Source organism: Drosophila arizonae, chromosome 2 (genome assembly GCF_054131065.1).
Source record: "Drosophila arizonae isolate 15081-1271.41 chromosome 2, UAZ_ARI_1.0, whole genome shotgun sequence".
NCBI lineage: Eukaryota > Metazoa > Arthropoda > Insecta > Diptera > Drosophilidae > Drosophila > Drosophila arizonae.
In genome coordinates this window covers 20,206,972-20,234,411 of record NC_142922.1, presented here as the reverse complement: position 1 = coordinate 20,234,411, position 27,440 = coordinate 20,206,972, and the positions used below count along the sequence as shown (strand labels likewise).

Genomic DNA, 27,440 nt, shown 5'->3' with positions numbered 1-27,440 from the left:
TTGATTTTTTCTCAGTACCCAAAAATTATCGGATTCCTATCTGCCTATAGGAAAGTCTTAGTTACGTTTGGATTTAGCTTAAAGCTAAGTTTAGATCTGTATAAATCTGATGCTAATAAGTTTACTGTTTTATACATTGGCTTGCTGCTATTTCTAAAACTCTTTCTTGTAATATTATTATAATATAAAAAATTATAGAAAGAAACCTTTTCATAATGACATGAACGATTGGGATTGTACAACATTTTATAGAGTAAGAGTGATCTGTATTTACAAGTGTGGCCGAGTTTTAGTGGCTGTGCGACTCTTGGTTTGTGGGGAGGAGCTGAATGAATGACACATATATAGATATTGGGTGTTGGCTGAGGAAATGCATGGCGATTAAGCATGTCAGAGCAACAGAGTTAGAAAGAGCGAGAGAGAGAGAGAGAGAGAGAGAGAGAGAAAGAAAGCGGATGGGAGAGTGGTTCGGTTGGGAGTACGAATGAGAAGTATGTGTTGCGGAGATGACAAAACAACTCACCGGCTGCACCACAGTGACTACATCCGGTTTTGAAGCGCTGCTTCCGGTTCTTGCTCTGCTGCCAACACGCTGCGAGCGCCGCCATTCGATTGTGCCAGAAGCGTGATCGCGTGGGCGTGTCCGGAGCCGAAGCCGAAGCCGAAGCCGTAGCCGTAGCCGTAGCTGAGGCCGGATCGTGACAACTACGTTTACTACTTGCTCTGATTGAGGTGTTGGTGTCGTTGGTGGTATTGGTGGTGGTGGTAGTGGTGGTGGTTGTGGTGGTGGTGGCGGTAGCATTAGCGGTAGCGGTGTCGGTGGTGTTGGCATCGACGGAGATGTCGGCACCACAGAGCGGACACTTTGGCAGCGGGCTGGCGGCCGGGGCAAAGGTAATGCCTCGCGGCTTTTGCTCAATATTATCGGCCTCGTCTTCATCCACAAAGATGCAGATGCCGCCGCGTCGTATTAGCGAAGATTTATTCGAAAATTCGCGCTCTGATTCGAAGTTTTTTTTGTATATTGGAGGACGATCACAATTGGAGTTGAGTTGGAAGAGTTTTTGACATTGGATATTGAACACATTTTGATGATTTCATTAACATATATATATATATACACATACACACACATATATATATGTAAATACAGAAAGAGAAAGAGAGAGAGAGAGAGAGAAAGAGAGACAGGAACATATATATATAGATATAGATAGTTTGTAATTGTTATATACATATTTGTGTGGGCCTAGGTACACGACGCATGCCTGCCATGCAACAGTAAATGGGGCAAGAGAGGTGAGGGATTTATAATGCATACATACGTAACACATACAGTAGAAGAGGAAGAGTATATATAGAGAATAGCTGTCAACACCACCGAATAGTCAAGTATTTCGCTCTCGACTTCACTCAGACTCAATGCAAGTCAACTGCCACATTTGCTCCTCACTCGGTCAACCAGGCGATTTATGATTTACAAATGTGCGAACTAGCAATTAATTAAGTGCTATACGGGCAGTAGGCAAGCCTTTTCTATTAGCGCCTACGGCTACGCGCAGCCAACGATCTAGAAAGCGATTTGCTAACACATAAACTAAGTATTTTCTATGTGAGACATGGGCAATATTTCGACTAGGTCAGATCATGGCAAAGGCCGCAATTAGTCAAATATAATCACCAAAGCGCCTGAGAGGAACTCTTCAATATTTAAGCTAACACAATTAAAATATAAATTATTCAAAAGCTGCCAGCACTTAGCGACGGCTGGCAATAAAAGTTGAGCAAGTTTCCAGATATAATTAATTAACGATTAAGTAACTTCATCCTAGACGATTGGACTTTCTAGTTTGTCTTTGTTTTGTCGTGCAGAAAGAGAAACTCGTGAACAAATTGAAGATACGAAATTGTGAATAATCATTCGAAATGCTAATAAAAAATATTTGTCAACTTTAGCCATTTGAAATCATCAGAAATTATTTTAAATAATTTATTTAATTATTATAAAACTAGTAGTAAAGTAAATTTAATTTAGATAAAGATAAATACGAAATCTAGCTGCAATTTATAAAAGAATTTAAATAAAGATTCAGATCAATCCTTAAAAATTTTTTTAATTAGGGGCAAAAAAAAAATATAAAAAAAATTAGATAAAAAAAAAAAAAATAATAAATAAAATAGACAAATCCCAAATCAAACAGCAGATTATAAAAAACAAAACAATTATACCCTGATTTCCCATTTTCAATGGGTTCAGGGTATAAAAAGATTTAATATGTTAAAATTCCAATTCATATATGGCTTCAAATTTTGCAAATTATAAAGACATAAAAACTAATTTAAAAATAAATTAATGTAAAAACATACATAAATTTACTTATAAGTAAGTTCAATTTGGATTAGAAAAAATTCCAATTAATATTGTCATCCAAATATTTTTGAAAATTATAATTAATAAATTAGTTTAAATGACGATAAAAAAAAAAAACAAATTTTAAAAATAATAATTAATTCATAAGTTTAAATATAAGCACAGAAACAAAATAAATTTAAAAGAATTATAATTGAATGAATTAAAGTACATAAATTTGTTAAAATATAAATAAAATGAAAATTGATATTAAATTTCGTATCGGTTGTAGACATATCTGAAACTCAGCTGCAAATGATGAATTAAAATTTAAGTTCTCATTCAAATTTTGCTAGGTATATGGATAGCGCCCATAAATAAAGTCCAACATAAATTACGCATATAATTCAATAGAAATATACGAGAAGGCGTTCTCAAGTTCCGATAAGCACTCAGACGCAACGACCTTGACCATGACCTCTGTTGACCATTCTGAAGTGTTGCCCATGCCCGAGTCGCTTGAATGGCGCTCCGTTGTAATATTTTAGGGGGTGGATGGGCTGGGCTGGCCCGTACTTACTTGCCGAGCTGGTGGAGACGCGTCCCATGGGTATGTAGCTGCGACTGTCGCCGTGCTCCTGGGTGAAGTTGATAACGTTGACATCGTAAGTGACCACGGACGCCTGCCGCTTCCGCATTGTCTGAATGCCCTCGTAGCCGGTGAGCATGCTGCAGCGTTGTCGTCCGCCGGAAGCGCCAACATCCGCCTCGGCGTTGCTATCTTTGCGCTTCAGCAGCGGCGATGTGATGTCCTTGTGCTCGCCCAGGACATGGCCATCGCTGCCGTCCACTGGCGACAGCGTCGAGTCGAGTATGATTTCGGGCTTGGGTGATATGTTGGATGGCTGCGGATGCGGATGCGGATGCGGCTGCAGCTGCGGCTGCGGCACCGCCAGATTGGTGACCACGTCCAGTGATATGGTGGATGTGTCACTTGGCGTATAGCCATTGGCGGCGTGCGGCGGCGGCGACAGGAAGTACACGTTGATGGACGCCGATGGGGGAGCATTGGCAGCTGCTGCACTCACTGCTGCCGGCGTGTTCGGTGGGGACATCATATAGTTGGAGCACACCTGATCGCTCAGCGTGCTCATGCGCTGCGGCGCCGCCTGACGCCTGGACCTGCACTGCTCGCCCATGGGAAAGCTCAGCGAGCGAAAGATCTCAGCCAGCTCCGAGCTGCTCGCGATCAGCATGCCGCTCTGCTCGGGCAGCTCGGGCAGCTCGGGCGGCGACAGCGACGGTGGCGGCGTGGCCGGCTGCTTGGGTGACTCGGCGAAGCAATCGGCCAGCTGGGCCAGCTCATCGCCGCTGATCCCACTGATGCCATTGATGTTGCCCACGATGGCATCGTTGCCAAAGTCAATCAGCTGCAGGCCATGGCCATCCGGCGCAGTTGCCGCCGCGTTCTGCTCGCTGAGCACGTTTATGTCCAGCAGGATGTCCGGCTTGTTGGGCGTCGAGTCGGTGTCGCTGTGCTGCCGCGCCCGCTGCTCAAGTTTGCGTTCCTTGGCGCCGCCGCTGCCGCCGGCGCCGCCATTGTAGCTGTGCGAGAGCTTGCGATTGCGCGATCGCCGAAAGAAGCCGGAGCCCTCGGAGTTGGCCTGCTGGCGTTTCTTTTCGATGGCGAAGCACTCGGCGCTGGAGCGCTTCGTCTTGGCCAGCAGCGACATCAGATTGAAGCCCCTGTCCTTGCTGGGCAGATCGGGCGCCTTCGCCTCGCCGATGCTGCGCATAAACTCCGAGTCGCTGGCAGCCAACGCCTTCTGCCCGCTGGCTGCGGCTCCGGACTTGAGGCGTATGAAGTCCGACTCGCTCAGCGCGGCATACTTGCCGCCCGCCGCGTTCGTCTGCCGCTTGAAGTACAAGTAGTTGTCCTCGATGAGTCGCTTCAGCTCCTTGTTGTCCTCGGCCAGCGGCAGGTGCGTGTCATAGTGGTCCGTCGTCTCGCTCTCATCGCTGTTCAGCCCGAACATGCGATAGGCCATCGACTCCGGCTCTGGCTCGCTGTTGCCGCTGCCGCTGGTCAGGCTCTGCTGCTGCTGCACCGCCGCTGCCTCGGCGGCCACAGCTGCCGTCACGGCTGGCTGCGGCAGCGGCAGCGGCTTCTTTGCCAGCGTCTCTCCCCATATCTGCGGATCGAGCACAGGCACCGGCGCCTGCAGCTGGCTGGCGCCTGGCAGCTGCTGCTGCTGCAGAGCCATCATCGACGGCGCGCTGTCCGTGTGCGTGACCTTCTCGTAGCGCTCCTGCTCGAGGTCACGCAGATCGATGCTGCTGCGGCTGAGCCGGCGTGGTGGCGGCGATGGCACACGCAGTTCATCGCACTCGTCCTTATCGTCGTCCTCATCAGTGGCTGTCTGCAGCATGTCCTGTGAAGCCAATGAAAGCACATTAAGGCCAGTGAATTATGAGCTCATGTTAGACCGAGAATAACACAATTACCAAAGTTATCTTAACTAGTAAGACTATAAGTTATAAATAATATTCATATTTATTCTTTATTTATTTAAAAATTATTTATAAATAAGAGAATTACTTTATGCATATGTAAATATATTTTAAGTTTTTTCCTCTCTCTTATTTAAAAATATTCTCTTGGCCTATCAAAGGAATATTTATTTTTACATTTGCATAAATAAATGTTATTTGTGAGGCGGACAGTTCCCTACCTCAAATTATTCGAGCCTTTTTCGCCTTCAGAATCGAAAGCTACTTAGGAGACTATGAAGTACACTGCTCGAAATATTCTTTTTCAAATTCTTAGAAATACAATTTAATAGCGAACTGAATTTCGATACGTTTTCCTTATTTTTCTCTCGCCGAGCTATAAAAATGCGCTGAGGGCTGAAAAGAAACTTGAGCAAAGTCAGTATTTGACCTTTGCGATTGCTCGATGGACTGTTCCAGACGTGTTCAATAAATTTTGCCAAAAATTATATGCAAATCTATTCACAACAATCATGCACTGAAAATTGTAGAGCATTGAGCGTATTCAAGTGAAGCACAATACATATATTATGGGAGTTCAATGGAATTATGAGCCGAGTTCTTTACCTTTGTTATCATTAGCTATTGGAATCGACGGCTCCATTACAAATACAAACATACCTCGAGATTGCTGAGCGCACTGTTGGTCTCCTCTCGAGCCGCCTTGGCGCTGATGTCACAGTCGCTGGGATGCAAGTAGCTCAGGCTGGTGGGCTGCTGGGTCTGGCCCATGTGGACGCTGTTCAGCAGAATGTTGGAGCTGGTGCGGCTTAAAGCCTTGCGCTGACGCACAGCCTCCCTGGAAGCAACAGACCACAAATGGTTCGAATTATAAAACAATTTCAGTACACCCAGCCGAACGGGGGCTGGATGGGCGAGACCTACTTAAAGATGCGCCAGTACATAACCAGCATGACGATGCCCGGTATCCAGAAGCTCACTGAGCTGGAGATGAGGGCGTAGGCCTTGTTGACCACAAACGAACATTGATCCGGATGAAGCGAGACCTCGCGCAGATGCTCCGCCGTCGTGTACCAGCCCAGGAAAATGGGCGTGAACGAGATGAGGGCGGGCAGTATCCAGACGTTGGCCAGCATAAAGCAAACTGTTCGATGTGTCATATTCAGCGGATACTCCAAGGGACGCACTATCGCGTAGTATCTGCAGTGGGGCAGCAGCGAAAAAAAAAGAAAAAAAAAGAGAGAAATTCTTCATTTGACAATGTTGCACGGGGCGTATGAAAATATTCCTGGGCCAAAGGTTGCATTAAGAGCAATGCAGCGCGTAATTGCTGTATGTACACATATTTATTTGAATACATTCTTATTTATCTTTTTAAAAGGTATATTTATATAACCTCAGCTTGTATACAACTTGAAACTGATTTCACATGAATGTCTTATATATGGACTATAGAAATGCACAGGCATTGTGAGAGTTATGCTCGTGCAATAATTAATTAAAAACAATTTATCAGATATAATAATTCAAAGGGGCAGATATTCGTTGTAAATGAAGAGGCTGGAGCTTGAGCCTTCTGCTTATCGGCAGAGAAAAATCAGTTGAAGCACTGATACTCATACTCATGCTCATACTCACACTCATACTCATATTCATACTCATAAGAATCGTTTGTTTATTGAAGTTTCACAGGAATTTCGATGGGAAGAAGTATTAATTAATTTGGTTCAATTTCTTGCGCGTTCTTTTTGTTATTTTTGCTGCCTTTCGGGTTTGTGGGTTTTGCGTGTTTTGCCAGGGCCTGCGAAAGGTGTGCGAAATATAAATTAATTAAAGCAGACAAACAAAGGCTCCAGCCATTGGCCACTGGGCATTCGCTATTGCTGTCCCAGCTGCTTGGGCTTCCTCTTAGCCCACAGCTCCAGTTAACGGTTACAGACTCGACTTAGGGGCGTAGTCGAATGGCCCATTGCTGGTGTGCAAATCATTTGGGCCGCATTCATCATACGGCCCGGCTCAATGTTTGCTTTTGATGTGCGCGCCTTTCACGGTAATTAATCGTTTCTTGCCGGCAGAGTGAGATTCTGGCCACAAGATTAATGGAGCCGCTATTTAAAGCGCCTTCAGTCGCACGCCCAAGTGTGCTTATATTGCGTTTAATGTTGTCTGGAGTGGGGGGTGGGGGTTGCCTGTACACTCACCTGTCCACGGATATGCAGCACAGATGCAGTATGCTCGCTGTGGAAAAGTAGACATCCAGACTGTTGTATACGTTGCACATGAACGGCCCGAACATCCACTTGCCGCCAGACAGCTCCACGGACGCGTTGAACGTCATCGCACAGAGGGCGACCAACATGTCGGCCATTGCCAGCGAGACAACGAAGTAATTTGTTATGACGCTGCAAAGCGAGACAAAAGAAAGCGCTACATTAAATGGACATTGCGGTTTACGCTCCACAGCAACCACCAGCCACCAAGCCACCAAGCCACCAAGCCACAAGCCGCCCACACAGTAAAAGCCTCGTCAAGCAAACGACATTGCATTTGCTTGCAGTGCAGCAGGCCCATCTCCGACTCGCATTCGCCCTCAGTGCACTCCATTTCCAGCTAGCTCACCTCAATGCAGCAATTTCTCCACATCCTTGACTGCCATAAGTCATTCGCTTGACTAGCTATGCACCCGCTGCAGTGCCTGAGCCAGCCAAGTTGCCCCAAGTGTCGCGTTTATGCGCCAGCTCGTGCCACGAATACGAAATTCTCCTGCTCAGACAGCGATAAATATTTTCGTCGGCATTGATGAAACTATTTCAGTCACTTTGAGCTTGATTGCCTGCTTCCTGTTACTTATTAAATTTATACATTTTTAAGACGGGGACTAATCTCATGCAAGTTTTATCGTCTTTGACAAAGGATATTGCTGCAGTAATCAATTGCAGATGCTTTGACTAGAGACAAACGCAGCTTAGAGTCTCTGTTTCTGTGCTGCTAATGCTGCTATTTATGATAATTATGTTCGATGAATTATATTGATTCTAATTTGAAAGCTTCTGGCTCTTCTGGAATGTGCTTACTCGAGATAACTACTATAAATATAAATAGAATCCCGATAATTCGAAATGGCAAGGGGATCAGCTCTTTTTCGACTTACACAGAAATTCAAATTATCGAGGATTGTTTCTTTTCAAGGGGATGGAACTTTTTTCGATATATAGCGTTTTTTGATTTAGGTACGAATTATCGAGACTCGACTATATTTAGTTTTTTAATTTAGTTTATGATCATACTCATTTACGGCCCTAACGCTGTCACGCCACGCCTTTAGTTAGTATACACAGCTATATAGTAATAATAATAGTGATACAAATAGTAGTGTGAGCACTGATTCTTGGATGAATGTAGAGCCTAAGTAGCTCTATATTGATATGTAAATTATAAATATTAATAAATAAATATTAATGTTAATTTTCGTTTTAAATTGCTTTAAAAATATGGAGTTTTTTTTGTCCAAGAGTACTACTATTATTACTGTAATCTTTTTTTTTCTCAGATGTATATTTATTATATAGAGGATATCAACAATAAATTACTTATTGCATTTTGAGTTTCTAGCTTTAAAGCACATGAACTTTCAGTATTACAGTTTTTCTCGATTTGCCAAGCCGCCAATGGGCGTATTTGAGTAACATTTGTCAGCCACTTACCCTGTCTACTACATACATATATATATTGTATACATATATTAATTTCCACTTCAGAATGTTACTGGCAAATGTTCATAATGTTGTTTACTGTTCGTCTGCTCTTGTGAGTTCAGTCTTAAGTGCTCATTCATTTTATCGCTCACATTTTAAAAATTTACTCTCTCTGACGGGGGTTTTCCTTTTATTTCTTTGTTTTTTTTTTTTCTGAAAGGCTGTGTAATAATAAAGGGAAGACATTTGCCAAAATTCATGACACAGTGGCTCGCATAAATGTTGCAGCACAGGAGCTCACACACACCCACACACACACACTCATGTGCATACATAACTAAGTTGCCCCCAATAGTATGCTACAGTTTTGTGCAATCGCCTCTCTCTCTCCTCTCTGTCTCTCTCTCTCTCTCTCTCTCTTTTGCTCTCTGGGGTGCCTTGTCATTCGCAACATAACGTGAGTGACATTTTTGTTCACTTTGTGTTTCATTATTCCACTTGCCGCCCAGTTAAATTGCATTTACGAGTATGTAAACAGTTTATAAAGGGCTTCGCTGTTGTTGTTTATCTTATTTATGCTGTGCTGTCGCAATTGTAATTAACTCGAAGGCCGAGAGGTGAGCATTGTAATGGGCGTGTTGCTCTCACGGCTGGGTCTATAATAAATTTAATCATATACCACATCAGATGCCATATATGAGATGTGCAGGAATTACTTCTTTCACTTTCTAGCATTTCTTCTCGGCATGCTACTCGATTCACAATTGCATTTTCCACCCTCCCACTTTCCCTTTGCTATTTACATTTGCTTACGATATTCCATTTCCCTCGAGCAATTACGACCTCCCTCCCAGCGAAGCTCTAGTGCTCATAAAGAGTGCATTCTCTGTGGAGCGATTGGCTTACCGCAGTTTCCTGTTGCGCTGCACCGAAATGATGACCAGCGCATTGCCCAGCACTGCGGCCAGGATAATTGACGAAAAGATGAAGCCCTTGAGCAGCAACAGCGATACGTCCACCCAGCTGTCCTCCTCCAGCTGCTCGCCGGCCTCCACCACGCTGCCGAGGCTGGTACTCGTGTTCGCTGTCAGATTGCTGGCGACCGTGGAGAAGAGCTCCAGGGCGGTGGCCGGAGAGGATGGCAGCGCGGAAGATGCACCGCTCGGAGATGAAGTCGATGATGCCGTTAATGACAGCGAAGTCAACGAGGCGTCCACAAATCGTGTTGTTGCTTGCAAAGTAGTTGTTGATGTTCCCATTGTCGTCTTCGTCGTCGTTGTTGTTGTTGTTGTTGTTGTGGTGGCTGCAGCTGCTGCTGCTGCAGTTAACAGAAAGTTGCCGCCACGACCATTGGCTATGGCTGTTGCTGTTGTTGTTGCTGCTGCTGCTGCTGCTGCTGCTGCTGCTGCTGCAGTTGTTGTTGTTGTTGTGGCGGCTGCACCACCAGCTGCTAGCATAGCCATCGATGTGCTAGGCCGTCGCATAGCTGAAGTGGGCAATGCCGCCGCAGTGCGCCCTGTGCTTGGGCCGTGCCCTGCCTTAGGCATTGACATTATTTCGACTCACTGTTGCGTTGATTAAAATGTCTGTGCAGTTGCTGTCCCGCTCGCTGAAGAGTAGATAATCATTTTTCGTTCGCTCACATAATTGCAATTTGCAACGCAAACAAGCAACGGGTCAAAGCTCATAATCATTCGCCGCCCCATCAACTGACAGTGCTCAGCGGCAACGATGTCCTCGCCGTCGACGTCGAGTGTTTGCCCAGCGCGCTGAGAGGACGCGATGCCATCGCCTGCCAGCTGCTGCTGCTCCTGCTCCTGCTCCTGCTCCTACTCCTGCTCCTGCTTCTGCCTCTGCGCCGCCTTCACTTCTCGTTTCGGTTATGGCCTTTGTTTGAGTTGCTCGCAGCTTAACAGAAAACTTGGCCGCGCTTTCAAGCGCTCAGCAGCCAGCGTCCAGGCGTCTGAAAATGCATAAATAAATAATGGGCCAAATAAGCGCATAAGTAAAGCAATAGAAAATTGCAAACAAAATATACAATCGGGCGAAATTTAAGAGCTGCCCTAGATATGCATGTATTTGTATGCATATCGATTCAATTTAGAAGTGCCTCGCCCACTCCATCCCTGCCCTGATACCCCTCCGAAGGAAGCAAGTATATTGCATGCACGCTCTGTGCGTACTTGCCATGCATTTTATTGAAGAACAAAAAACATGAAATAAAAAGTACATCTGCATATTCCCGACGACAGCAGACAGTCGACAGCAGACATTCTGTGCTCAGGGACTGCCCAAGGTATTACCTTCTAATTTACATAGATTCCAAGCAGACAAAAATTCGCCTTGCAGCTGCATCCACATTTGCAACCAGCTTGATATTATTTTTTAATAGCTGCTCTTATTCTCATGGCAGCTCAGCATCCTTCACTGTCATGCCTAACCTTTTACTGTGTGCTCGACTCTATTTTTGATTAGTTGCCTTTTGCCATTCACTCGCCCGAGAAGCGATGGAAGGCGAAAATGGATAGATGCGGAAATCCCTATACACATATTTGCTGATATGTGAGTGCGAAACAAGTTTCAAATTTCTAAATAAATACATAAAAGCTGCAAAGATGAAGGCAGAGTAGGAACAAGACAATTCAACAGAATCATCGTCTGCATTGAGTGGGCTTTGATACCATTGTCAGGGAATTAAATATTATTTAATTTTGCATAGATTTAGATAGGCATGTGCTCAAGTGTTTCGTGTGACACATAAATATTCAAGATTACCAAGAATATTTTATTGTAAAGCTGCTCTGGCGATAAAAGGATTTTTGCAGCTTTTGCGGAATTTGCCAAACTGTATGGGAAATTATTATTTTTTTTTTCTCTTATGGTTTATATTTTTGTGTGGCCTTAAAATTTTGTTTATTATGCCCAAATAATGTCTTTTTACTCTATGAAATTGTGTTTTGCATGCATAATCTTAATCTGTTTTTATATATTTTTATGCTTTAGATAGGGAGAGACTCATCATCATGTAAAAGTAAATCTTTTGGGTGGAGAGCGGTTTGAATCGAATATTTTTTATTTTACAGTTTATCAGGGAATGCATAATGAAATGAAATATGAAATGCATTCGGAAAATATAATATTCATCAGGCCAGTTAGCTATATACACTCATTCGCCATATACATATATACGAGCTAATTTGGCCATGAGCTACGCCCCTGCTCGCTTGTTTTAACAAAGCCAAATCTCAAAGGTTCTGTGTTCAAAGTGTTCAATATAACTATAACAAAGCACCTGAGAGCTGTTGCCTTTCATAACGAAAACCGGTTGAAATAGCAATATAAATCTGCAGCTGAGAACAATATTGATTTTAAGCAATGCACTTACTAAATCTATATCGAAATATTTACTTTTGCTGCCCGCCTCTATCTCTCCCATTATTCTCTCTCTCTCTCTCTCTCTCTCTCTCTCTCTCTCTCTCTCTTTCTGCATCAACTATCCACTGTTATTACTTTGAGATATTAAAGCTCAAATGCAACATAAATTGTTAGCTATAAGTTTTAGTCAGCTTGTCAGAAGAAGGAAGTGAGTTTTTGCTGTCTTTCAGCCTTTTCAATTTCGATGCCTTTTATGGACATGTTAGAGTCGGAACAGATGAGACGGACACACACACACACGCACACTACAAAGTAAAGTATTTTACAGTGCGATTATCCTTGTTCGTCCTTCTATCACCAGCTTAAATTGACTTGTTCGTTGTGCTTAGTGAACCACTCAGACTGGGAGCCATACAGCCAGATTGCCAGGATTGCTAGGATTGCCAGCTAAATAACTTTATGTTCGGATTTCGCGACGATAACAGATCAGTCAGCACTCAAGCCAAAGCGCAGGACATATATAAAGCGGGTTAAAGTTCGTAGTTGCAGAGAGCTGGACTCAGTGGCCCGCTTTAGTATCCTGGATAAGTAGCCTCACTCGTTCGCTCACTCTTCCTCTAGTCGTTGCGGCATAATTAATGCCCTCGAACGGCTGACGTTGTAAGTGCGTTGTGCTGCCGGAAATTCAATAAAGCCGCTCCTCTTCCGGCAGTCGAGTTTACGCTTAAGCGCAAACGTCAACAAGCTCCGGCCGGCTGGTTGGGTCCTTTACTCGACGCGTTGGTCAACAAGCGTCGCGCACGGGTCAGTCCAAAGCCCACGCCGTAGGCGGATGCAAAGTGCAAACTTCAAAGTGACGCGCAAAGGACACTACTAATTCAATTAAGTCCGTGCCCGTAGCAGCCATTGAGCAAGCAGCCGACTCAACGCAGAGCTTTGCAAGTACGTACTAAATACTGTCCGCCGTCTGGCCGCCGTCCGAGCCCCACATAAGAGGCTTAACTGCTGCTGTTTCGCAAACACAAATTGATAAACCGCCCGAGAGCAAGTCATAGGGCAAATACTAATTGTAAATATTGTGACAACTTCCACCGAGGGCCAAGCCAGTTCTGGGAATTCAATGTGAACTCGGGGCAGTGCCTGTGTCTGTGTCTGCGATGACAACTGATCAATCCTCAGATTGAAGAAGAAACTGTAAAATATCTCAGCTAAAATCCCTTCCAGTTGGATAGATGTTGACAATGCATTTATCAACAACTACTGCAAGTTGTGTCAAGGACTAGGACGGTGGCACTTAATTAGCTATCGAACTAGTTCTGCCGTAGACCTCGTTGTATATTTTATGTTTAATGAATGTCGTACAGACAATTTACAGCGTTGCAACAATAAATAAGAGCGGCCAAAGGACGTCACGGGATGGTTATTTTATTGTGCTTCTAAATATACACATGTCACAGGCGAAGGACAAGGACGAAGGACGACTATTGCTGGTTTAGTTCGTGTCATGTCTGATTGACTTTGGGTCAAAAAAAGAGGGATATGTTTTCTAATTGCCTTGCTACAAATTACATCAATTTGATGTACAGAAAACATGTGGAATAATTTAGTTTAGTTTAAATTAGAAATGAATAGAGTCCAGAGTCCGAAGTAGATGAAGTTTTTAGCGGGCGTGAGTTGGTGGAGAGAAAAGCAAATGAGAGTTTCCCCTGCAACTTCAAACGGAAACCAATGTAATTTACTTCTAATTCTAAAATGGCGGAAGGTAATATGTTTATGTGAAATTAAACAAAAGTAAAAGTTTAATCAGCTGCGCTTTGATTAACAGTGAGGGAATCAGAAGGGAGGGCATGGGTGAATGATATTTAAGTAGTGGAGATGTTAAGTCTATCGATAGTATAGAAGGAACTTTATTATAGCGTTAGGCTTATAGATTTTTCTTTTTTTTTATACCCTGAACCCATTGAAAATGGGAAATCAGGGTATAATGGTTTTGTGAAAAAGTATGTAACGGGCAGAAGGAGGCGTGGCAGACCCCACAAAGTATATATATTCTTGATCAGCGTGACGAGCTGAGTCGATATAGCCCTGTCCGTCTGTCCGTCCGTCCGTATGAGTGCGTCGATCTCAGAAGTTATAAGAGCTAGAGAGCTGAAATTTGGCATGCATACTCGTGTGTACCATACGCAGTACGAGTTTGCTTTATTTTTTCGATAAATCGTCCGATAACTTTTTTATCGAGAATAATCGAAAAATTGATTTTGTTTTTTTAGCCTAACTTGAACATTTTTAGACCTGGAGTCTTCAAATTTGTGTTGTATATAAAGTTAATCGATACAAAGATTTTGTAATTTACAGATTTTGGATACCACGCCCCCTTCTCCCCCAATTTGTAAGAAACGCATTTCAAGTACTAGAGACTTTGGAATGTACACACATATTTACCATATGATTACACTCTGAAAGTTTCATTAAGATCGTATGTCTACAAAAGAAATTATTCGACAAATAAATTCTCATAATATTGCCCACACTGCAGCGCAGCCCAAGCGCAGTCGCTGCTTACTGCGCAGTTAGCAGAGCGCAGGCTTATGCGTGCATATGAGCATAAAAAAAGTGCAGAATGATTAGAATATCAGATTAGAGGGTTCAGGGTATCTCCTAGTCGAGCAGTCTCGACTAGAGCTTTCTTACTTGTTTTTTTTTTTTTAATCTTGATATATTGTCTCACTTAACAGTTGACTGATCTGCTAGTGTGTTTTCATAGCTCGCAAATAGCTGTCGACCATTTCTCGATGACTTTTACTGACACTCTGGCAAAACACTCAGAGAACTCATTTTGCATTTGTCCACTCTTGTTTCTCGTTTCTCCGGCCGACTCGGAGCAAAATATCTTTAGTGAATATATTGGTATCACAGGCGAGTTTGATTCGAGCGTGCATGAATTGATGTTGTGCATGTGGGTGTGAATACGAATACCGTTTGCATTGACTCTTTGAGTTACGCATTTGCTCACCCACTGAGTCGTATTATGCGAATGTCAATCGCATCGCTTCCAAGACGATGTTCGTTAAAAGAGCGTCAGACGAATAGTTGAACTGAAGGCGCTCAGCAGAAAAGAAAAATGAAAAGAATCAAAGACGCTTGCTCAGAGCGGGGACTGAATATGATTTTTCGGTTGATTTTGTAAGTAGAGTGCAGAGAATCAAATGGTCAAATGTGATTTGCAAGCTACATACTTTGTATGTGTATTTTAAAAGGAAAATTTTAAGATATAATAATACTAGCTGGCCCGGCAAACGTTGCATTGCCCTCTATATTATTTCTAGGTAAAAAATTGTTGAAAGCTATGTTGTTCAGGCTGGGATACACTGATAAATTTATTAATCGGATTTTCATTCAAGCACCTTGTGGTAAACGACATTCTTCGTTTTTTGGTCGGGTGCAAGAACAAATAATGCGGATCGTTTGCCAACACGTGAGCATGCCGCGTACAATTGACCATGAGAAAAACACGCATTTTCTAGATTGAGGCCACAAATAGTCAAAGATTGGCCCTGTGACTTGTTGATCGTCATGGCGAAGGCAAGACGAAGCGAGAATTCAAATAAATTCAAAGGGCATATCTGTTGAGCTCATCGGAATCCTAGGAATAAGAACTTCCTCATCTTTAAATTTTCCTTTGAGTATCAACGCGTGAATCACATTGCTCATCAGTTTTCTTATCACCAAACGCGTTCCATTGCACAGTTTTGGTTGGTTTAAATTTCTAAGCATGCAAATCATGGAGAATTGCTCTTTTCATAGCTGTGTTCATTTCTTGACGCCGGTCAAGTTGTTCTTCCATATTGCCCATGAAGTATATTTGCAAGAATTTTTGCTGTGCATCTTCAATAGGTTGCAATGATCCAATGCGATGGCAAATCTGGCCTTGAATCTTTAAATTCAAAGCCATAGTTATAGTTATATTTACAAACACTATTTACAGAAATCTAACAAACTACATTATTCAAAATTTTTTTTTGGCAGTCATAGAAAATAAAATTTTTAACGTAAATTACCTTAAATATCCGTCTCCAATATTTTCCGCCCCAAATTATGTCATTTGGAAACAGGCATTGTATTTTTGAGTGTTCGCTAGAAAATGTCGTGATTCTAGTGTTTCGCCATAAAGCAGGGAACGCAATGGCTATGGTGACCGCTAATGGCAATGTCACTTTACCACTAAGGCAGCACAAACCGGGCGTTTCACCAGCAAACTTCAATGCGCCACAATGCTAGCAAACAACGTCCATTGGACCAATGCAAACTAAACGATTCAAGCTGTAATCAATGGTGCAATCATATCGAAACGCTGCTCGATTCAAATCAATCCTTGAACCATTTCTTATTGCCATTTCACGGGCTGCCTCTCTTTGAGAAGCACGAATTAAGGCCCTTCTTCCCTGGGTACTAACGCGGAGCCTTTCTCGGGCGATTTCTCGCTCTTCGTCAGATAATTGACTCGCGCTATTCCGTTGCCTAATTGCATTATGGGTCCGCCGGGAAAGATTAGATCTTCTAGGACGCGGCATTTTTATTAATAGTAATACTGCCCTCGCACAAAACCATATAAAACAATCGAGAAATATAAATATAAATAATTTACACAAATTTATGTTTGAGACAAACAAATACCTGAACTTTCGCGATATTTAGCTTTTGTAAAAGTCCAAAAATACAATTTTTAATAATTAACTTTTTTTTTTTTTAATTTCGAATTTTGAATTTTGAATTTTTTATTTATTTTTGATTGTTAGGTTTTAATCTTTTGATTTTTTTTTTAATTTTTGCAGATTTTTGATTTGAAATATTTATAAAGTTTAAAAGTCCGAAAATATAAAAAGCCAAAAATACACTTTTTAATAATTACCTTTTTTTTTTTAATTTCGAATTTTTAATTTTTTATTTATTTTTTGAACAGTCAGGTTTTAATCTTTTGATTTTTTGCAGATTTTTGATTTGAAATATTTTTCCTTTTGATTTGAATTTTTTTTTTTTTTTTTTTTTTTTTTTTTTTTTTGAAAAGTCAGGTCTGCTCGAGGTCAGGAGACCGTAGACTGACTGACTACATTTGTTTATTTACTTCTACACTATTGTCAAAACTGTCACTGTTACCAAGCCTACTGGGTATAAAAAAAATTTGAACATTTGGGGAAAAAACCGCGTTTTTCAAGTATTCGGCAAATTTTTTCAGTATTTTTAAGACCCTATACTAAACTCGTTGCGGAGACAAATCCAACAAATCAAAAACCATGAAAATTGGTTCAGCCCAAATCAAGTTATAAGCAGTCTTCACTTTTACACAACTTTCTTTTATATATATAGATATAATATATATAATTTATTGTTGAAATCTCTTAAAGCTTAATAAAATATGATTTTAATTGTCTAGCTGAGTCGGAGCATAAATATTTGTGACTGAATAGTTTTAATATTTGGAATCATTTAGGTCACAATAACAAATTCCGTAGCAAAAGAAAATTAATAAAAAAATATTTAATTCAAATTAATTTAAAAAAATAAATTGATTTTAAAAGATCTTTTTTTAGGTTTGACCATCGATAAGAGAAGAGTCGGCCATCAATACATCAGCAAATACAAGAAAATAACATTCTTTATGCTCTATAAATGAATTAAATGTGAATTGGTAATATTTTTATAAAAATCTATAAACACCTTTCGAGCAAGGGCCGTGGTGAGCAAGGGAAGAGAAACTCACTGACTTAACCCAAATATATACCAGATATAACAATATCTATTCCTGTTGCTATGTGAAACATAAAGCTATCAAAATAAATTAACACATCTTGGACAGCAGCTAAAAATCTCCGCATAGTTCCATCAATCAAGATCACGTCAAAATGGGGAGTGCCAGAAAATAGTGTCTTCAAAATGCTACCTCATGCTCAGCCCTAATTGATGGATTGATGGAGGGAATTCGCGACTTTTCTCTGTTGGCGAGATTTCGCTTAATGTCCAGTTTTTCGGTTCATCGGTGAGCTGGCATCTCGATTGGCATAAATAATTTGCATGCCATTGAGATTGGCAGCTGACAGCTGGCGGAGGGGGCGGGACTTAAGCTGGCATTTGGCCAGGTGCACAGTTGTTGTTTGCTCAACAAATTAAAGTTAATGCGGCTCAGCAATAAGTCCTCCTGCCAGGGACCACTCCAATCCTTTCCAGCCAACTGGAAGCGCCAATCCCCTGCTTAGACACAATGTGACGACAACTGTCAGCATTTAAATAAGATTGATCGATTGGCATTGTCATTGTGATTGTTGCTAACGTTGTTTTCTCTTTTTTTTTTTTTATTGCTGCTGCTGCGAGAAGCTGTTGATTTTCACGTATTTTCATTTGCATAGAACAGATTCTGCCACCAGCTGTGGACAGTGCACAGTGCTACGGAAAATTGTAACAGGCTTCAAAATAAATTTTACAGCCGATGGAACTTTGTATCTATATATTTATCTACAGCAAATAAATATACCTTTGTATATATGTACATATATGTATATATGTTTAAATAATATTTAAGCTAAAATAGAAATGGATAATGCATATATATGCATATATTTATCTACAGCAAATAAATATACCTTTGTATATATGTACATATATGTATATATGTTTAGATATTATTTAAGCTAAAATAGAAATGGATAATGCATATATGTGTATAGATAGATAGAATAGATAGTGTTTAAGTAATGGCGGTTCATATTCAACAGTTAAAAAGCCTATTCTCACATCTCTTAGTATAACAGAAATTTAAAAAGCTATTCTTAATAATTCTTAAATAAAAATTCTTAAGCAATAGTAAATTATGTAGAAAACATTTTAAAGAATTTTGATAATAATTAGTTAAGAACTTAATAATTTCTAACTAAAACTAAATCAAGCTCAATTAATTTTTAAAAATTGTGTGGCTCTTGATAAAATTTTTTTAAAGAAGTTCAATAATTAATAATAATTATAAAACAAGCTAAATAGTTTTTAAGAAATTTTTTCGCTCTTGACAATAATTCGTAAAAAAAGAATTTATATAAAGGCTTTATTTCTTAACCAAAATGGCTAACTTAAATATAAGTCTTCGTTTTTAAATTATTTTAATGATAATAATTCGTATAGAGGATTATTTAATGACTTTATTTCTTAAGCTAAATGGCCAGCTGAAATTTAAATTTTCATGTGAAAATCATAAATTTTATATGTTATTGAGAAAAAGATCTTTACATATTTAACAACACCCTGAAAACCTTTACAATGCATGTCTTATCCCTTTAGCCTTTGTTTTTCGCAATTATTTAACAAAATTTGCAAAGCCTTAGGTTAAAGCTTTGGTTCACGCTAAATTTATCACAATCCACACAACAGATTGAACAATAGAAGTCGAGCCAAGAGCAACTCTTAGTTAAGCTTCAATTTGCCGGAGTAGCTTTCTGTCCGTGTGTTAACTCTTTCAATTAGGTAAACAATAAGCTGACACAGGACTAGGAACATTTAACCTGTCCTTTGTTCCATTTGTTATACTTAGAGCAGACTGAGCTGAGGAACGACGATTTTGGCCACTGTGTGCCTGGCTAGCTGCTGCTGTGCAATTGTGCGGCACAAATTGTTGGCACTTCCGTTTAGGCTTTGGGAGTCCAGCTTGTTTACGGCCAACCAGCGGGCAGTGGCTAACGAGTGTGAGCTTTGCCACTAGGGGTGCATAACAAATCATTTAACGGCTGTCATTCAGCCCTCTGGCAATTGGCTATAAAAATTCCAGAGTTCCTTGCTGAACGCATCAGTGAACCGTCAGCCGTAACGCGTCGCGCATTCGACTCTAGCTCAAGTCCAGCAACTAGTTGTCCAGTGCCATATCGTGTGTTTCTTGTGGCGCTCATAATAAGGAAGGAAACGCAGCCCAACCAGCCTGTGACCCCCCAACCCCCCGAGGACTCCGCAACGCTCCAGCCATGTACAGACTAAGTAATTGCACATTGCTGCTAATCGCAGTATCCTGTTACCTGGTCTACGCCAGCCAAGCGAAGGCTCTGCAGGTGAGTGTGCAGCGGGTTCGCCAAAAGGTTGAACCACCGAGGCTTGACAAGCACCACTTGATAAGTTTTATTAGCCGGCGAAACACGCAAACACAGCTGCCAAAGCGAAAATAGACTCGCCTCAAGCATCGAAACTCTATGCAAAAAACTTTGCAATCCATCTCTCTCTTCCTCCCTCTCGCTCTCTCTGTCCTTATCTGTTGTCAGATGCGTTTCTGTGGCTGATTTTCGGTTAGAGGCAGTTATGCAGTTGCATCTTCAGCCAATTTCCCCACCTGTCAGTGCCCAATTTCCGCATCGCTAATTGTGCGCCAGGCAATGTCAAGCGATTGCCATTAATTAATATCTCATAATTGGCCATCAATTTCAAGCGTAATTATATTTCCAACTTTCTGACATCAATTTCAATCATTCCATAAAACAGTTATAGATTGCATGATTCGATTAAACTATTTGCCAAAATGTATATATGTATGGAATTTATATATGCATATAGTTGCATCTTGAAAACAAGTTGGAATTTGTACGTGAGATACAGTTATTGCCCTCAAACATTTGCTTATTGGGTAATAATTTAGTTTAGACTCATGTGTCGTGATTTTTAAGGGAACACAGTAATATTACTACAAGCATACAGTTACAGAGTGGAATATGTATGTATATTACATATTAAGTATATTATAAAATTCTAAGCAAACTCATTTAAGGGATTATCAAAAGAAGATGATGGATGATGCTTTGTTTTAATAACCATAGAAACTGATCACGATTGTGGTGTATATCCCAAAGAGTCGATTTGCAAGAGCTGTGTTCTCGTTGTAGCTAATAGTATAGCTACTACAGCTGAGCAGCAGTGAAATTAGGCAATTGGGTTTGAGTAAATGATCCAGCAACCGAAGCCGCCTCAAGTTGGACCTTAACATATTTTACTTTGATATAGGACAAGTTGTCTCGATTGTTAGTCGAGGTGAGGGATTACTTTAATATTGGGATGAAAACTGAGAAAAGTAATTAACTCTTATTAAGTCAAGGCTTCCTCTGGTGATTGCGTGGCATTGCTAGTCTGTCAAGTCAAGAATGGATGCTTCTGTTTATCTGTCGTCTCTGATCAGGAATACTCCGAAAATGTTAGTTAGTGCAGTATTGCGTATATACGCAGCAGTACTGACACATCAATGGACGGTGGTCTGTGTGCTCTGTACTTAGCTGAAATATCTCTTGTTGATGATGAAACACAAATAACAATTTGAATAGAAACACTTGAAGGTATGCCTGCACATCATATTCTATTTCAGTTGACTTGGTTGTCTGAGGATTGCCAAAATATTTAGCTGTTGACTAAATTCAATTGCAGTTTTGTTTAAGTGCGGGGCAGCGTCAGCTGGCGGGTAATACATCTGGTTTATTGTGTTTGCGTTTATGGCCAAGATGCGATTTACAAGCCGATTTAAGGTGTTGGCATTTCAATTCACATTGAGTTGTCTAATCAAGCGTAGCGCGCCGCTGCCTGTCATGCTGTAAATTGAAACAATAAAGTGCTCGACTCACACATAATACCCACTCACGCCACTCACGCACACACACGCACACCCGTTGAGACTTTGAGTGCGTTGTGTGTGTGCAGCTCACGTATGCGCATAAATAGGCGGCATAAAAATAACTTAACACGTGTCGACAGTTTCACTGAGTGAGAGAGGAAGGGAGAGAGAGAGAGAGAGAGGGGGACGATATTGAAAGCCTTGCTGCTGCCGTTGCCACAGGCGCCAGGGCCTCGAATCAAATATTTCAAATATTTTTGTTGTTTTCTTTTCGGCGCTGCGGCTCTCGTGCCGCTTTGTGGCACTTCATTTGCGCAGGGCACAAACAAACTGGATTTGCCAAATCGCATCAGCGGCATCAGCGTTGGCTCTGCCGGCGCCGCAGCCGCGGCGGAAGCACGCCACAAGCGCGCAATGGGCGAATACAAAGAGCTAAACGACATCATTGACGACCTGGATGAGAACGGCCTGGTGCAGAAGGGCGGCGCCGCGGCGACAGCCTCGCAGGCTCAGGCGCAGGAATTCGACCTGGATAGCATGCCGCCGTTGGCGTACTACATGCTGCTGGAAAGACTTCGCCAGTGTGAGTATCGGGCGCACGCTGCGTATGAGTAATGCGGCCTTATGACAAGCGGCTACGAAAGCATCTCAAGCATGCTCAGCTAGGCATTACGCGTACGCTCGAGAAAATTGATTTCGTCTACAAGAGTTTCGCGTGTGACTCAAAGGCTTAATGGCAAGGACATTTGCATTATCCGACATTGCCAACTGCACGCTAGCTGACTAAAATTTAGCTGAAATTTAATCAGATTTCACTTTTTGTTTACTATGGATATTCAATATCATATCATGCTTATATAACAGTTCTCGTTTGCTTTCAAGTGCATGCAAATTTTTATTGAAGCTGAAACTGGAATTTCTCAACTGCATTTCATACGAGAATTATCACAATGTCCGTTTCATGATATTATGTGTGTGTCTGTGTGTGTGTGTTAGTGTAACTGTACTATGCTTTATTAATTCTCTCGCCTGGTCTCTTTGGTCCTGCAGGGCAGAGAAATAACGAGCAAGCATATACCAGGCGCACGCCACGCCTGGGACGCAGCATTGACTTTCAGCAGCTGCTGGACAGCCGTGGGGGCAACGAGGAGGCGGCTGGCGGGCAGTTTGTGTCGCGCATGATGAAGAAATCGGTGCCGTTCAAGCCGCGCCTGGGCAAACGTGCTCAAGTATGCGGCAGCGGCGGGGATTAGGCCATGGCAGTATCATCAGTGCGACCTGGACGAACGGCAAGGACGAAGCCCCGGACAAGGTTGAGGCCAGCCATTGGCGCTTAGCCAGCTCAAATTAAACTACTCACACAACGTCCCCAAAAACGCTAAAGCAAATAATCTACTTACTCCTACGACACTCACTTTATCCACACATATGTATATGTAAATGTATATGTATAGCTAGGCCCCGAGATATTGAGAGAAATTCGTATTCGCCACAAACTATGTGTTTAAATAAAGTGCAGACCATTGAAAACCTGATATCTGTGTTGCTTTATTTCTCGTATCGATCAAAAATTCCCAAAAACTGGAGGGAGAGAGAGAGAGAGAGGGGCAGCTGTCAATAATTGACCTCAAACTGTGAATTTTCGAGAATTTTCGTTATATGTGTTTTATTTTTGGTTTGGCAAAAGTAAATTAATGAAAAATTCATTATACGAAGTGAGAAATGGGACAACAGCTGCTGCGGCGACAGCTGCAACGCCCAGCATCACACCATCCAGCCATCCAGCCATCCAGCCATCCAGCCATTCAGCCAGTCAGCCAGTCATGTGCTCGGTGTGCTCGTAGTGGGGCTTATGACGTTTCCATAATTCGTGCTTTTTCGTTAACCAAAAGCTGGTGGCTTTATTTCAGCCTGATTAAGCACACACACACACACACACACACACACACACACAAAAATTGTATGCCGCCTGTGCAGATTGCACGTGTTTGCATACACTGTATAAATACATATAAATTTGCCAGCTCTGATTATCATTATCATTAATTGCACTCACATTAAGGCAGCTAATTGGTATGCCAGTTGATTTAATTAGCTATGAGACATACTATTAAAAAAAAAAAAAAAAAATTAAAAAAAAAAAACTAAAAAAAAAAAACAATATTTATTTCCATACTCCACTCTCGTTTAAATTTGTTAGATTCAATAATAGAATAAAGAAATATTAACTTGAATTAACTTACAAAGAGATCGCATCATGCTCATGTTTACTTCGAATTGGCTGGCATGTCTTCGATCAATCATGCCAATTCCTGGAGGATTTTTGAAAAAATGCAACAATAATTTATTGCTAGCTTAATAAGCCACTCACAGATATTTATAAAAAATATGTATTATATATACATCATGACCGAAAAAAAAGGAAATTTACTCAATATTGCGAAATATGAGTCCTTCTATGATTATTGCTATTATCAGTACAGGGCGGTCCATATTCGACGAACCCATCTGGCAGCCCTATTAGGTTGTCCATATTCGACTGACAGCCGTGTATATTCACACTTGGAATACTTAATGATTGGTATACCGTTAACTGTAGCAAAGAGAACTCTGTGCATTCATTAATAACGAATTATGATAATATAAATATGTAATACATAAAAAATACTTTATACATTACACGCTATACTTAAATGGAATTGAAGAGGCTTAAATTTATATTGAAACACAGCTCTTGTAATTGCAAAAAGAATATGAGAGGTAAACACAAATTAAATAGGTTTCTGAAAGGGAATGGGCATATAGGCTTGTAATGTAATTGAATTCACCAATTATGTAATTATCAAATTAATCTCATTATGAGCTTAAATTAAAACTGGGCTTAACACAGATCCAGTTTGTAAAAGTAGATAAAAAACCGTTGGCCTATGCTCAATTAAATGAGAAACTGATTTTGTTAAGCTGCAAGCTACTGAATGAATATATCGATTTTGGCTCACACATACACATACACATACACATACATACAGACATATGCATAGTGCGCCGTTATATAATATAATGATGCCCAAGAAAAGTGTAGCTCAAGTACCTGCACAGTCGACTAAGTATGACTGCACAGCGATTTAGTAGCTCGACTTGACAGTGCATCGGATGTGGTGGTGGGAGGTGTGGGAGGTGGGGCATGCTCACCTGCTGGGGCAGCGGCAGCTGCTTGAGTTGCGCATTTAAATGGGCGAATGTAAAACTTGTGCCATTCGCTTAAGCTTGAGCTCGAGACTTGAGGGACTAGAGATGGCTCCGCACGTGCCAATTAGTGGGATGCCAAGCCTTCCAGCTACAATCAGTTAAAGCCAAAGCCATTACAAGTTGATGTCTAGCTCAATTATGGGCCGCCATTTGGCCAGAAATGCGGGCATTAAAGGCCAACGGCTCAAATTGTATCCACTCTGTCCACGACAAATGTATGACAAATGGCGCAGACGTCACGTAGTAGTTGTCGCTCCTCAATAAATGAGCAGCCGACTCATGGAGCACCTAATAGTATTTGTATATATACGTGTATTTTCTTGAATTGCTTCTAAACTGGCGCTAATGGGCTCGCTATTCGCACAGAAACATGCCAAAAACCAAACACACACGCACGCTCGCCCGAGATATTGAAACATTACAACTGCAAAATGGTAATAAACTTGGGACTGCCTACTGGGAGAGAGAGAGAGAGAGAGAGAGAGAGAGAGAGAGAGAGAGACAAGCACACACACGCTGGGACGGAGCTGGCAGGAACTTTGCATGATGGCCGTAAATTTACAACTCGATTGTTGCGTAAGGTTAAGCAGGCCCCAAACATCAGCTGCTACTGTGCCGGCTTCCTGTCTGCTACGTGTGGTCTCACACACACACACACACACACACTTGCTCATTCGCATAGGCGTGTGTGTGTGTGTGAAACGAAATCACTTTGCCTGATTAAATGACGCAAGCCAGCAGCCAGAGCAGAGGAGAGAGCACAAGTGGCTGAGGCAGATATCCAGTTAGCATGCACCTTGCCAAAATGAATGCCAGCCATTACGGTGAATTGTTAAAAATGCCTGGCTAATATAAGACAGCTCTAGCTCCAGCTCCAGCTCCAGCTCCAGGCCGTGCATTCGACCCTTATTTATTGTATTTAAGCAGCTGATTTAAATTGATGGCCGCATTTGGCCGAGGCCCGCCAGCCAGACAGCCAGCCAGCCAGCCCGTGGCTTGGCACTCACTTAATCAAATTTCAGCCATGCAAAGAGCTTTCGAATTGGCCACATGCGTAAACGTTGGTTATTTATTTCATTTGCCACACCTTTTGCGGCCAGTTTGATGACTGTCTGCGTGAAGAGGCTTATCGGTATCTCGCATCAGCTTATAATTGCCAGCCCTGCTGCAGATCTTTGCCAGGCGATTGGGCGAGACGTGTGCTGCTGCTGCAGCAACCCAACTCAGTTTGGGTTTCCCTTGGCCAGATACGAATCAAAGCCAAGTCGTTTTATTTACAGCCACACAGCTAAGATACTCATAAATAATTTGGCTTATTTACTATTAGCAGACTTAAGGCTCAGCGCATTAAAGCAAATCCGCTATAATCGTTAAGTGCCCTAAGGCCATAAGCACAACAATTAATTGTTCTAAACAAGATTTTCTACGGTCTCCTTTGGTGGCTTGTAAATCATTTTGTTGAACTGAAGCCAAGCAAAAATAGTTGCGAAAATGCTTTCATCTGTAATAAATCACATTAAATTCGAAGGAATTTATTTAATCTAATTATAATTAATTAAAAAACTTGTTACTGGAGTGGAGGTAAGCCACACGCATGTGAGATATGCGATATAATAGATATAAATAAATTTGGCTTAATTTTTAAATGGGTTGAGTATCAGTTCCTTTAGCTTCATCTGGCGCTTGTGGAAGTAACTTTAAAGTTGCATAATTAGAGATAAAAGATGGAATAATCAAGCGCTTTTGGTTAACTCTGCGCTCAGCCCGAATTGATTTACTCAACTCGGCAAGCCATTCTTTACCAGAGTCTGTTTGGCTTACCGGGAATAACAAGAGTTTAGGTGCTGTCAAAGATTTCGGCAAGTGCAGCTGATGAAATATCCAACAATAGCAGGCAGAAAGAAAGAGAGAGACAGAGAAAGAGTGAGGGAGAGAGAGAGAGAGAGGCCTTTGGCGCTTAGCTTTATGAAACTTTAACGAACTCTTTTGGGCTCCATGCACAAGTGGTTTCCATGGCTGTGCGATTGCAGTGTGTGGCCTGGCTGGTTCTAAAATTGCAAATTCAGCACTTGTATAACGCACACACACACACACATACACACATTGAAAACACAATTGCTGCTGTTGGCCCCGTTAGCAGCACTTCCGGCTGTTGCAGAGGCGGACTGAACCGATCGAAATTCGAATTTTGGCCAATGCGCACAATAGCCATGGCTTTGACATTGGCAGCAGCAGCAACTACAGCAGCGCCAGCAGCAGCAGCAGCAGCAGCAGTGCCGGCAGCCCTTGTCCTCGACGTTGCTGTTGTTGTCATCGACATGGCACGGCATTGCGTCAGCGTGGCACCAGAGCATGCAACACTTTGCGCCACAGCCAATGATTCTGCAGATTTTGGTGTGCGGCGTAAATGGGCAAAATCAGAGGCTGCACATTAAGGTGCGTGACAGTCTCTTTCGGCCCGGCCATCAATCATCGATGGGGCCAGATGTGGCAAATGCTGTGAGACAGGACTTTGTTTAATTTGCTTCAATTAGGGCAAACTGTTTGCCGCCTGGGCAAATAAGCAAATTGCATGCAGCACCTAAAATAGCGCTGTGCCAGCAATCAGATAAGCCTTGTGCAACCACAGACAGAGTCCGGA

General features: G+C 41.8%; 2 protein-coding genes across 17 annotated transcripts in view; one reads left to right on the top strand and one right to left on the bottom strand.

The window, feature by feature from the left end:
- The window catches only part of Octbeta3R (Octopamine beta3 receptor), a 47,043-nt gene that overhangs the window by 3,442 nt on the left and 16,161 nt on the right, over positions 1 to 27,440 (bottom strand). For 12 of the 16 annotated variants that reach the window (XM_089462093.1, XM_089462094.1, XM_089462097.1 and 9 more), the window contains 6 exons: positions 9,463 to 10,519; positions 7,063 to 7,263; positions 5,786 to 6,061; positions 5,522 to 5,699; positions 2,931 to 4,782; positions 524 to 1,000 (listed from right to left, as the gene is read on the bottom strand). In XM_089462093.1, the coding sequence (XP_089318219.1) occupies positions 524 to 1,000; positions 2,931 to 4,782; positions 5,522 to 5,699; positions 5,786 to 6,061; positions 7,063 to 7,263; positions 9,463 to 10,109 (3,631 nt within the window). In that variant the 5' untranslated portion in view covers positions 10,110 to 10,519. Of the gene's footprint in view, positions 1 to 523; positions 1,571 to 2,930; positions 4,783 to 5,521; positions 5,700 to 5,785; positions 6,062 to 7,062; positions 7,264 to 9,462; positions 10,520 to 15,989; positions 16,520 to 16,605; positions 18,547 to 27,440 lie in introns of those variants that run through there. The other 4 variants (XM_089462105.1, XM_089462108.1, XM_089462110.1 and 1 more) reach the window with 4 other exon arrangements.
- Positions 19,742 to 23,085, top strand: Hug (protein hugin). The gene is made up of 3 exons (XM_018018074.2): positions 19,742 to 20,012; positions 21,869 to 22,133; positions 22,601 to 23,085. The coding sequence occupies exons 1-3, from the start codon at positions 19,929 to 19,931 to the stop codon at positions 22,801 to 22,803; spliced, it is 552 nt and encodes a 183-aa protein (XP_017873563.1). The 5' UTR covers positions 19,742 to 19,928; the 3' UTR covers positions 22,804 to 23,085.

What these genes read in the sequence shown, in the direction of transcription:
- Hug (XM_018018074.2), top strand. Translation starts at nt 19,929, where the DNA reads ATGTACAGACTAAGTAATTGCACATTGCTGCTAATCGCAGTATCCTGT. An exon ending in GCCAAGCGAAGGCTCTGCAG is followed by an intron (nt 20,013 to 21,868) that starts GTGAGTGTGCAG and finishes TCATTTGCGCAG; the next exon opens with GGCACAAACAAACTGGATTT. An exon ending in GCTGGAAAGACTTCGCCAGT is followed by an intron (nt 22,134 to 22,600) that starts GTGAGTATCGGG and finishes TTGGTCCTGCAG; the next exon opens with GGCAGAGAAATAACGAGCAA.